This window comes from Borostomias antarcticus, assembly GCF_949987555.1.
Source record: "Borostomias antarcticus genome assembly, chromosome: 17".
Classification (NCBI taxonomy): Eukaryota; Metazoa; Chordata; class Actinopteri; order Stomiiformes; family Stomiidae; genus Borostomias; species Borostomias antarcticus.
In genome coordinates, this window is record NC_140250.1 from 14307682 (window position 1) to 14320805 (window position 13124).

The 13124-nt window shown below is 46.5% G+C and overlaps 1 protein-coding gene across 1 annotated transcript in view; it reads right to left on the reverse strand.

The window, feature by feature from the left end:
• Nucleotides 1-426: 426 nt before the first annotated feature.
• The window catches only part of fgf14 (fibroblast growth factor 14), a gene marked incomplete at its 3' end in the record, with an annotated part of 149405 nt that continues 136707 nt past the window's right edge, over nucleotides 427-13124 (reverse strand). The window contains exons 4-5 of the mRNA XM_084451488.1: nucleotides 4253-4451; nucleotides 427-605 (exon numbers count right to left, since the gene is read on the reverse strand). Coding sequence (XP_084307614.1) covers nucleotides 427-605; nucleotides 4253-4451 — 378 coding nt within the window. The remainder of the gene's footprint in view (nucleotides 606-4252; nucleotides 4452-13124) is intronic.

The following is a 13124-nucleotide window of genomic DNA, read 5'->3' on the forward strand; positions in this document are numbered from 1 at the left end:
GTGTGGCCCTGGAGCACGCATCATTCCCCCGGTGGCTCCCAGTGACCGAGAAGGTTCTAAAGGCATTCCATGGACAAAGTCCCCCCTCCCAGCTGCTGTGGGGAACAGGTTGACACCACCACACCCCCCCCCCTCAGGACCGATCCACCTTTGATCACACAATTGTGGAGAGAAGAGGAGGAGGAGGAAGGAGGAGGAGGAAGGAGGGCGGGAGGAGGAGGAGGAAGGAGGAGGAAGGATGAAAGGTTTGCCCTGGATCTGATCCATAGAAGAAAGAGGGTTTTGGAGTCCAGAAGGGAGAACCCCACAACTTACATGTCCCCCTCCCCAACTCACACACATACTCACACACATACTCACACACACACACACACACACACACACACACACACACACACACACACACACACGTCGAGCGAGCTGTGGCTATGTGGCGGGCTTGGTGGTGGTGGTGGTGGTGGTGGTGGCGGTGGCGGTGGCGGGCTTGCTGACTGGTTTGCCACCGTTCATCACTGCGGGCTCGGTGGTGCTTTTACTAGGCAGGGCAGCCGCCTTGGGAACAGTCTCTCCAACGTCGTGCAACGATGGCTCTCTGTACATGGCGACTGTGGGAGGAGAGGGGGGGGGCGCAGGGGAGACGAGGAACGGAGAGAGGGGTGGAGAGGGAGAGAAACGGGCGGGGTTAATACGGCGAACCACAGTTAAGCAAGTCTGACCTGTTCTCTCCGTAAACCGTTGGCCTCCGAAACCATACACACCTTTCATGGACCTAGCCCTTTTCAGTCCTGTTGTCGCATGCTCGCTCATGCCAGACAACAGTCCTTTCACCCTCCATTCACTTCGCCGTCAAAATAAATCGGTGTCGGCCTATTTAGGAGAGTCTTCTTCTGTGGTGGTGGCAGTCTCTTTGAAGCTTCAAAACACCGCCACCACCACAGAAGAAGACTACCTTGGAAAAATAATTTCACTCGGAAAAGACATAACGCGTCTAAATAAGTTATTTAATGGTAGCGCCAAGGCTTCAAAACCCAGCATTTGTTTAAATAGACCCTTTTGCTTAGGTAAGTGAAGTTTCATGTTTATCTGACGCTTGTAAATATGAGCGCCTCTCCTAAATAGGCCGACACCGATTTATTTTGACGGCGAAGTGAATGGAGGGTGAAAGGACTGTTGTCTGGCATGAGCGAGCATGCGACAACAGGACTGAAAAGGGCTATCATAGACCATACTTGGTATGGATGACATATAGTCACCTTTAAATCCTGCTCAGGAAAACACAATGGCGTGTCGCAGCATATGCCTAATTCACAGAAAGGAAGCTACGATACGATAGGCTTTTATTCATACGTACTGTAGACATTCAACAAATCATCAGTCACCAGACTCAATATCAAGATACACGATGTATGAAGGAGAAACCCCCAGAACGAGCTGACATGTGGCTGCAGCTGCCAACCAAGCACGGCTCTCTGAGGTCTCCGGGCCAGAGGCTCTGTACAAGGCATCGTGTTGTCTTATTATCCGTCACTACAGCGCTGCAATGCCCTCTGTGTCACTGTCACCGCCGCACGCTTCTGGCTCATCCCGTGTTTAAATAATTGACACCGATCCGGCAGGGAAGGGATGTCTGTAGACGTTAACCGTGAAGCATCTGCACTTCACAGCCACACAGACAGGGGGCACTACTTTATGCTGGATCTGGGGATAGACCAGAAGACCGTCCCTCATGTAGAGTAGGGCTGGGTATTGGCAAGGACCTGACAATACGATACGTATCACGATACTGTACATTGCGATATGATACGATACAATACATATTGTGATAACACTGTGATACTCTACATAATTTACTGAACATTTTAAAATACAACTGAAACTCCATCCCCGTCTCCCTGGAGGTGATCCTGAGGGTGGAGGGAATTTTAAATCCATTCAAAACATGAATAATGTATATATGACTGAATTATATCCTTAATCTATTCCCTGTCTTGTTCTGTATATTTAACTTGTGAAAAAAAAAGTATTGTATCAATACTGTACTGTAGAAAATCAATAAAGTATAGCGGAAAAGAAATATTACGGTGTATTGCTGTATTGATTTTCTTCCACAGCAATAATGTAGAGGTTGGTGGGAGAACAGTTATCCATAGAGAAAACTGAGAGAGGGAGGAATTAGCAGAGAGGTGGGCGGGATTAGCAGAGAGGTGGGCGGGATTAGCAGAGAGGTGGGCGGGATTAGCAGAGAGGTGGGCGGGATTAGAAGAGAGGTGGGCGGGATTAGAAGAGAGGTGGGCGGGATCAGATAGACTTGTTCCTTGTGGAAACATAGAGCCATGACCGGCTCTAGATCTGGCCTGTGCTGGCAGGGGCGCTGCCAGGGGTTTTGGGCCCCACCAGAGGTAGAGGTTAAATTTGAACATTGGGAGGACACAATACGCGGGGGGTCTGGGGGTCCTCCTCCAATACATTTTAAGGTTACACTGAATTTCCTGCATTCTGGTGAATTGCTATGCACCAATTTCAGTTTATGGTGGAAATGTGTTTATTTAAAACAAAACTCTAACAATGTATCAATGTGGGCCTCCCCTCTGGAAACAGTGACACACCCGCGCCCCCCCAACCCTCCAAATTATTCAATTTTGCAAGGCAGCGTTAGCTAGCCCATAACGTTACACAGCTAAGTTAGCTCGGAGGCACCTGTTGCTAGTTAACGTTATGACGTTTTCGCACAATACATTCATGCCTGCGGGGGTAGGCTCTCTCTGCACTATCCACAAATTTAGTATACATCTCTCCCATTATTTATTTCGATCTTCTGACCTTTAAAATCATGTTTAATTCATAAAAACCATAGACATTTTAAGAATAAAAAACATGTTTTTCCTTTTTTTTTTTCTAACCATCCGCCTCCCCTGAATTTCTTTGGGGCCCCCCAGGGGAGACCCGCCTCACAGTTTGGGAATGCCTGCTCTAAGGCATTTTGTATTGCTTTCAAATATTTATTCTCCTGTAGCCTAGCCTAATTTAATATTCTCCCTGATGAGTCAACAGCCTAGGTATGAATCATAGCCAGCTACCTTGCCAGGCAGCTTGACCATATAGGCTAAAGTAAGGGCAATGTTACCAGTGTGTTAACTAACTATTGCTGCATTAAGGTCCAGCATGAAGTTACTAGTTTATGTAAATCTCAGCCGCAAACCATCAAATCTGCCATACGTTTTTGGAAGCCATATTTTTCTTTAGGAAGCTGAGAAATATGCTCCACACCAACACTCCTCACTTGCAATTCATTGCAAGCAAGTCCCGTTCCCGTCGCGATTAGCAGCAGGACAGAACCATTTAATGTAAATAGAGAGGGGGGACAAATGACTCTCTGGATGTTTACTTTTTGACAAAAACAAGAAAAGAAAAAGAAACCTTTAGTTTTATCAGTACATTGTAAAATAACTTATATTAATGATGATGATATTGAAAAAAGTGTACCGAATGTTATATTTTTATTTATTTATTTTAGGGCCCCTGTCAGTCACAGGCCCTTAGAATCATCATAACTTTTCTCCCCCATACAGTGCCACTGTGTGCTGGTCCTACAGTAGTTGGAATGTGATTGGAATGTTGTTGAAGTGTGTATGGGATGTGGTTGAAATGTGGTTGAAATGTAGTATGTGACTTTGAATTGGTTTGTAACAATGGTCTTGTAATGAGGAAATCTGTAAACCCAACAGGGCTACCACAGCATCCTCTAAAAATACCAGTGCAATGCAAGTCATCTCTGCTTGCTGGAGTTTGCCTGAGTTCTCCTGATCCCTTTACGTTGAGAACAGCTTATCCTATTACAATGTGGAAGAAAGCTCTCATTCTGCTCCATTACTTTATATTATTTCCAGTTCGGTTCTGCTGAGGTCTCCCAGCTTTTCAAACAGCTTGTCTTCTAAAGTAGAAGAAAATGGTAGATCCTGTTTTGTTTTGATTAATTAAAATCCATGTCTGTGTGACACATGCATGGAGCTACACTAAATTTATCTCAGTGCATACCTGGTCTTATTTATTGTTGACTAATTGATCTCCTGTGTGGTGAATGCATGGTCTGTTGTATTTATTTGTCATGTGGTTTTAACTATGCTTGCAAATCAAATTTCCCTTGCGGCACATTAAGATTTGAGTTGAACTGAATTGGTGTCATGATATGTTGTTGTTTGCTGATGATGTCATGAATGTTTGATGTTGCTGTTAGGTTGATGTTGTTGTTTACCTTCTAATGGCTTGGGCAGGAAGTGGGCTGCTGGTTTGGTCTTCTTCACGCGGTTGCCTTTCATGGCCTGTCCCTCCTTGTTGAGCCCTAGGAACCAGGCCCGGCCCGACTCCTGCTGCCGGTACAGCATCGATGAATAGATCACATAGTAGTTCTCAAACACCGACTCCTTAAACTTACACTCTGCCGTGAAGAGTTCCTGCAAAACACAGTTAGAAGACAAGAAGAAGGATCAGACCTAGAACTCTATACTATCTATAGTATGTTCTCTTTGAAATGGGCTGTGCTCTTTGTCTGTTAACTGCCTGAGCGATTGTTGCAGGCCCCTGGGAGGACATGAACACCCTATTCTCTGCTAGGAGCAGCACAGTTATAATTCCTGTTGGATCATGCAGGCCTAGATGGAGGTCATAGAGACAAAGCTCACATTAACTTCATGCTACAGTAGCATGTGTTAGATTAATGTCAGTAGAGGCCCAGAAACTGCCTCGCCAGGTAAAGAGGAGGTCATAGCTCCACCGGTCCAGTAGAGGACGAGCACTGGAGAAATCTAAGGTCAACCTGAGGCACACAGATACACCAAGTCTAATCATGTCTGCTCCAAGCCTGCTGATGGTGTAACAGCCCGAGCTGATAAAAAAGCAGCGTTCATTCTCTTCCCTGCCACCAACCTTGAGTGTTAGAGTCCAGGTCTGCATTATAATCTGGCATCTGTGTTCCCACCGGAAAACAAACCATATGAGGTGTTTGACCCCTTGGTACCCCACTCTTCCTCAGGAGACTAGCACCAAAACACTGTGTGCTACATGACTTCTGTAATCACCAGAGTACGGTTCCAAAGCATATCTAGAGTCTTCTAAGCATAATGCCCCACACTGTACCCCCTACTATATATGTGGCTATAGAACAAATCCAACAGGCTGGCTGTCCTTTTTCACTTCTCCTCCTCGATGACTAATGAACAGCAGAGCACTAAAACCTCTCTTCCCTTTCCCCCCATTCATCTCCCAAGACTGAGAAGAACAGGAGGAGGATAATGAAGAGCTTCCGCACCACGCTCCAGCCTTCCTGCCTGGCTGGAATTAGAGGCTCTCACTGGATGTATTAATCACAGTCTTTGCCAGTTCCTGGCAGTGAGCACTGATCTACTGCTTTGGAAGGTTACAGCCAGGTTGTGTCCAGCACATGTTTGTGCTACACCAGAGATCCAGAGGTTAGAAGATGCAATAATGCAAACAGCCAACAGACAGAATACGAAAGCCAAGATGAACTAAGAGATAGGGGTAAGATGAGATATTTAAAAGATAGGGGTAAGATGAGATAACTAAAAGATAGGGGTAAGATGAGATAACTAAGAGATAGGGGTAAGATGAGATAACTAAGAGATAGGGGTAAGATGAGATAACTAAGAGATAGGGGTAAGATGAGATATCGACCGTCAGATGAGTTCTTTACGTCCTGCTTGAACAATTCCTGACAGATGACAGGTCATATTTACAGGTAATGGGAGACCTTCCCAGGCCCAATTCCCTCTGACATTAATATCAGCTTCTGACGTATATGACTGGGTTTAGAACAGGGTGAGAAACACGAGGTGGTCCTCCCCTCCGTCTCGACTCTCTACGCTTTAAGACTCGTCCGTTCTTCTTCCAGATGCCCTGGGGGATTATTTATGGTAACTAAATGCTCGTTTCCCCCGCGCCGTCAACGGCACGTCACGAAGTAATAGTGGTTATTAGGCCTGTGTTAAATGGCTCTTGTCAGAGCTTAACCGGTCGGTACACCGCTGTTTGGGGTGTGGGAGGATTTAGGGGGGGGGGGGGGGAGAGGAACCCACAGAGGCTCTGGATGGATGTAATAAGGGTGTAAATCAGAGGAAATGGAGATGAGACTGCTGAGGAAGGAGGGCATAGGGGGGCAAGCTCCTGTTTGGAGAAGGAGAGGCACACAGTCCCCTCCCCTGAGTGAAGACCTTAAAAGACCTTGTTGCTGCATAGCACACACACGCTGTTAAAGGGGCGGGCAGTACTAAAGCAGCTGTGGGTTTCCAGTACGGTATTTGCATTGTCGAATGATGTATATTGTAATTGTGATGTGACTGTGTATGTGCTTTGGATGATTCAGTTTTATGTGGCGGACTGGAGCAAAACAAATTTCCACATCGTGGATGACAAAGGCAATCTAATCTAAACTAATCTAATCGAATTAGTTGCAAGCATAGCAATATGGCTTTTCACAGATGGAGGAGAGATGTACAGGAGCCGAATCCAGCTTCTCAACAGAGGATCATCTAGCCTTACTGATGACGGTAAACTAACGTAAAACTTGGAAGGGTTATGTCCGGTGTCAACTGTGCTATTAATCTAGGGAACACAAGAGCCAATGTAAGTGGTGCTGAATAATGCATAGATAGGCCACTTTTGAAACATTAGAGGACTGATGCCTTCAATGCAGCCTTGAAAGCTTTTGATGCAGCCATAAGGCAGGTGGGCATATTTAACAGTTGAACATTGCTCAGTCTGAACTATGCAGCAAGGTTAAACACCATCATCATTTATTACGTGTCAGCAGAGAATATTTACCAAAGGACTGTTTATCATGTCCCAGATGACACAGAAGAAGGCCTGTTTAAGCGTGTCTACTGAAGTGGACGAAGGGATAGGCTGTTATGCAGGTGTACTGAGGATGGGGAAGGTATAGGCTGCTACACGGCCTGCTGTGGTCTACATGGCAGGACTCAAGAGACAGGAACTCATACAAGACAAGGTCAGCTCAGCAGATTAGATAAGATAGAATATTAGCTGAACTGGAAGGTGGCATTCAGACCGGCTCACACGCTGGCTGTAACAAACTCATGCTTCCGTCTTCGGAGTCGTTGCGTCAAGCCTCTTCACTTCCGCACAAAACACAAAACCACCTTTTGTTCTCGGGATGGCGTTACCAAAACCGGCATGGTTTTCATGGTTTTTGCCTCTCTCAGAGCCACGGCAGATGGTGCTTCTGGGCTGATTAAAAAGGCTGACCGTTCATCTTCATGCTTCCCTGAGTCACTTCGGTCAGGTGATTAATTCTACTTCTGCGTCCCGGTCAGGTGAAGCGCTGCTGGACAGTGTGTTTGGCCGGCTACTACAGTGTAACTAGACAGCTCATCGCCAACGCAGAGCAGGGGCTGGACGCAGGGGCTGGACGCAGGGGCTGGACGCAGTGCTGATTACCTGGTCAGACAGCTATTCTAACAGCCGGAGATGGTCAGAGCAATCACACTTACTGACCACGCACAGACCCTAATTATGAGTGATCACAGGTCTTTATGTAAATTATTGAGTTGGGGCTACTGTGGGTTCTCCGGAAGAGAGAGAGGAAGAGAGAGAGGAAGAGAGAGAGAGAGAGAGAGAGAGAGAGAGAGAGTGAGAGAGGAAGAGAGAGAAAGAGAGAGGAAGAGAAAAAGAGAGCTCTTCTGGGGATGAGACACTGCTAGTCACCAGTAATCAGTGTGTTTTGAAGAAGAGATGAGTCAGAGCAGCCGACAGAATCCTCTCAGACACAATCTGTTTGTTGATTACGACTCAAAATGTCAAGCTGAAGCTTGATGCTTTTGTTTGCATGTTTCATCTCCACTCTTTCTCTTCCAGATGATTGGATGTGATGGTGAATAAAGGCAGACTTTTTATATTTTTTGAAAATATGATCAATAATTCATAAGGGGATGCTTTAAATGTGATAAATTAGAGACTGACATAAAGCCATGGCCCCTTAATCTGCCATACCATCTGTGTTGAAGAGGCCTAGATATAATGAATACACTTTTGTGCCAATGCAAAGTTGAAGTCCACAGTATAACATGCTGAATCACTGGTAATGTGAATCATCTACGGCATGTTGTTGACATATCTGTGTGTGTGTGTGCGTGTGTTCGTGTGTGTAGACATGCGCGTGTGTGCATGAATATTGTATGCGTGTGTGTATGTGCGCGTGCGTGTGTGTACACATGCGTGTGTGTGCATGAATATTGTATGTGTGTGTGTGTGTGTGTGTGTGTGTGCGTGTGTTTGTGTGCGTGCGTGGGTGTGTGCATGAATATTGTATGTGTGTGTGTGTGTGTGTGTGTGTGTGTGCGTGCGTGTGCGTGTGTGTGTGCTATGTGTGTGTGTGTGTGTGCGTGCGTGTGTGTGTGTATGATGAGGTTGGTGGATAGGGGAGGCTTGGCCTGTAATTGCGGAGGGAGGTGACAGGGCTGTCTGTCTGTCTCTGCTCTGCTCAGATGAGCCGCTTGCCAACATTATTAAGAAGAGACAATCCCTCCTCCTGTGTGTCTGTGGCTGCCACCCCAACACTCTCCTCCTGTGTGTCTGTGGCTGCCACCCCAACACTCTCCTCCTGTGTGTGTCTGTGGCTGCCACCCCAACACTCTCCTCCTGTGTGTGTCTGTGGCTGCCACCCCAACACTCTCCTCCTGTGTGTGTCTGTGGCTGCCACCCCAACACTCTCCTCCTGTGTGTCTGTGGCTGCCACCCCAACACTCTCCTCCTGTGTGTCTGTGGCTGCCACCCCAACACTCTTGACAAGTCTTTTTCCTTTTCTCTCCTTGTCTCTTTCTCCCTCTCTTTCTCCTTTTCCTTTTTTCTTCATCCCCTCCCCGGGGCTCGGTACATAACACATACCCTTACACTTGGTTTCCATGGCAACAGAGATGGATGGTGGCAACACTCTCAAAGGACCGGTCAATTATTTGCTCCCTCCTCCCTCTAGGGGAGCTCTCTGAAAAACCCTGTAAAAAAAACACTTAGAAGCACTTAATATGTGAAATGGTTCTAGCTTGAACTTTGCTCAGTGAAATAGTTCTACCTGGAAATATGAAGGTTTTTTTGTCGGCAGAGGTCTTTACAATCCCAGCCACCATGGACAACAACAACAACAACAAGCTATGTACTGTAGTATTTAGTTATATTTTCCAAATGTATATTTTTAAATGTTAGTTGATGAATGAATCTGTAGTATATGCATTTGTATAAATCATATATTATTTTGTAATGATGAGCACTTTGTGCTACCTTAGTATGGAATTATATAAATAAAGTATAACAATAATAATAAATATACCTGCAAGCAGGAATGTGGGGGCCAAGCTGTTTAACTGCAAGCAGACAAGGAATCAGCTAGACTGACGTGGTGACATGTTTGACAAGGGTCAAGGATGGGCCCGAGATTTTCGGAAGTCAGACATGGTTGAACGGGATTCGATCTCTGTACCTGCTGCTTGCAAGGCCGACACGCTAACCACTGTGCTACGCAGGCTGTTGCGAAGATGAACCACCCTAGTCCACAAGGCATGTGAGCCTTCCCTAACCCCGTGTGTCTGAGTCCTGAGCACTTAATTAATATCACCTGGTAGGGTTGCTTCCTCTCAGTAGAGTGAGAGGGGGGGTGTCGTTGTTTAAATTGGCACACAGCGAAAAGTATACATAGCATAGCTCAACTATTTACTTCTTCAGAATCCAGACAATCACGCGAACATTTCCATGTATAAAATGTCCTTCGGTCTTCAGACGTGTAGGAGAGGTGAAGAGTTAGAAACAGTTAGAGATTCTAGAGCGAAGAGAGATTTTCTAGAGCGTGGCTCCATTGATTTCAATGGAGGGGGGGGAGTCATTATTCGAACTGTCACAGAGTGAAAAATATACATCAAAGAGCTTAGCTTTTTTTGATTTTATTAATCCCAAGAGTCGTGTGAACGTTTTGATATGTAAAATGTGTATGAGCTGTGAGAATTGGAAGAGGGATGGCAGTTTAGAAAATGTGTGACTTTTTCCAAAATGCGCCTTTCACCACTCTGAAACTGGTGAAATTGTGCAGAAGACAAAAAGTGTTCCTTTCATTCTGCAATCAAACAAATGAAGTAATAATGAAACCATGGGGTGTTTTGAACTCAGCATGAGCCAGGGAATCCATTGCTACCATAATTTTGAAGATTGGACATACAGCTCAAAAGTTACTGGCATAAACGCAACTCCAACTTTGACACGCTGGTGGCGCTAGAGTGCACAAGATGTCAACTTGAGGCTTGGTGACAGATGTCATGGGTATGTCCCGAATGAGTGTGCCAAATGTGGTTTTGATAGATTAAAACATTACTGAGATATGACCCCAGTTCCTGTTTTGCAGCTTTTCTGCCAATTTTGATTGGCTGTCACGTGCGAACGCAATGGATAATCAAAAATCCCTGTACATCCTTTGTAGACATTGGTGTATAGATGACATCCACCGATGTTCATGCAAATTGGTGAAAGTTCCTAGGAGGAGATACATTTTAAGGGTTTTGCACATCATTCAAAATGGCGGAAAAGCCAAGATGGCCACAATGACGTCATAGAGTGCGTTGAATCCGGCTTGAGCCAAGGAATTGAAGGACACCTGAAGTTTGAAAATTGGACTTGCTGAAGAAAAGCTGCATGCATAAATGCACCTCCAACTTTGACACGTTGGTGGCGCTAGAGAGGGTGAGGGGTGGACATGAGACTTGGTGAGGAGGGTCAGGGCACTGTCCCGAATGAGTGGGCCAATTTTCATAACTTTCTACCATAAGCTTCTATGGGCTGCCATAGACTACAATGGCAGAGGAATAAAGAAAGAAAGAAAGAAAGAAAGAATAAGAAAAGGTAGAAACTTAGTGGTGGCCTACGCAGCTTCGCTGCTTGGCCCCCAATAATAATAATAATAATAATTCTTCTTCTTCTTCTTCTTATTATTATTATGTATAATAAGCAAGTGGATCAGAGAAGACCAGTGAATAGCACTGATCATGAGATAAATGCATACGTGCTGTATATTATAACTGGGAATAAATAAGATGAAACAAACACGAGCACAAATTCTGATTTGGGAAAACTGGGCGCATGCCAGTGGATTGAGTCAGAGGAGCAGAGGAAGGGCGAATGCAAGAGCCATATGTGATATTACCACCAATTTATCATTGCAAGAATGCAAAACCAATAGAAACAATGTCGGCTACTGCAACTATTGTTTTAATCGCCCATACAATTTCATTTCCTTGCTGCTTTACTCTTGGAATGGCGTCAGTAGCCTATTCACGCTAGGTCTTTGTTATTTTGATTTCCTTTTATTAGGCTGCCATGTTCTATCCAACATGATGAACGGTGTTCGCAGTAGCCTAGAACGGCATTTTAATTAGCAATTGTATTTACCGGGTCTGTAAAATACCCGACCCATCTCAGATCCCAGGTCTCTCTTCTACGGCTGTGGCTCAGGAGGTACAGGCTCATGTAGAGCGGCTCGTCCAATGATCGTAGGGTTGGAAGTTTCGAAGTGTCGAAGTGTCCTTGAGCAAGACACCGAACCCCAAATTGCTTCCAATGAGCAGGCTAGCACCTTGCATGGCAGCTGGCTGACATTGAGACGAAGAGAGAGGAGAGAGAGAGAGAGAGAGAGAGAGAGAGAGAGAGGAGGGGGGGGGGAGGGAGGTGAGTGCAGGACACACCTCCGAGCCGGTGGCAAATCAAATCTTGTCTGAGTCACAAAACGTCTGATTTTCTCCCCTCTCAACCCTCCTGCCAGAGTCCTCTCCACATCACTGGATGCCTGGCGCCTGATTGGTCACACTCTGAGTGGGAAAACATAACTGACCTTGGCAACGAGCAGAGAGAGAGAGAGAGAGAGAGAGAGGGAGAGAAAGAGAGAGAGAGAGGGAGAGAGAGAGAGAGAGAGAGAGGGAGAGAGAGTGAGAGATAAAGTGGGTTGATCGACGCTCAAGCCCACTTAATCAGCCCATTCGCCAGAGAGACATGGAGGGGGAGATAGAGAGAGACGGAGAGAGGGGCAGAGCGAGGGAGGAGGAGGTGGACAGAGAGCGAGGGATGGATAGCAGGGGAAGGAGAAGGACAGAGAGAAGGGAGGCGCACTGAGCAAAACATCCGAGACAAGGGGAGATAACAGAGGAGTAACGATGAAAGGCCGAGGGAGAGAAAAGAACGGCAGATGGACAAGTAGAAGTCTCAGATTAGAGCGACAAACACAGGGTCGGAGTGTGAAAAGTAGAGAGTGCAGATGGAGGTTCTAGTTGGCATTGAGAGGAGCACTCTCCCTGCTCTGTTGGCAGATGAGAGGGGCGGAGACCCGGGTGGGAGGGGCAGGGTGGAGGTGTCCTCATTAACATGCACAGTGATCGCTCACTACGACAGAGCGGATAGCGAAGTAGAGGTTTATTATTAATGCTGCTGGCGTGAGGCCGTTCATATTCATGCAGGGAGTAGAGGTCAGGCTCATGCCAGCCTGCCAGTCTGATCTCTCATCAGGCAAGGAGCCCCGTGTGTCCATGATGACATGGCTCTGGTCCACCAGGGGAGGAGAGGAGATGAGGGGAGATGGGAGGAGATGAGGAGAGATGGGAGGAAATGAGGAGAGATGAGGGGAGATGGGAGGAGAGGTAAGGGGAGGAGAAGAGATGAGGGGAGATGGGAGGAGAGGTAAGGAGAGGAGAGGAGAAGAGATGAGGGGAGATGGGAGGAGAGGTAAGGAGAGGAGAGGAGAAGAGATGAGGGGAGATGGGAGGAGAGGTAAGGGGAGGAGAGGAGAAGAGATGAGGGGAGATGGGAGGAGAGGTAAGGAGAGGAGAATAGATGAGGGGAGATGGGAGGAGAGGTAAGGGGAGGAGAGGAGAAGAGATGAGTTGAGATGGGAGGAGAGGTAAGGAGAGGAGAAGAGATGAGGGGAGATGGGAGGAGAGGTTAGGGGAGGAGAGGAGAAGAGATGAGTTGAGATGGGAGGAGAGGTAAGGAGAGGAGAAGAGATGAGGGGAGATGGGAGGAGAGGTAAGGGGAGGAGAGGAGAAGAGATGAGGGGAGATGGGAGGAGAGGT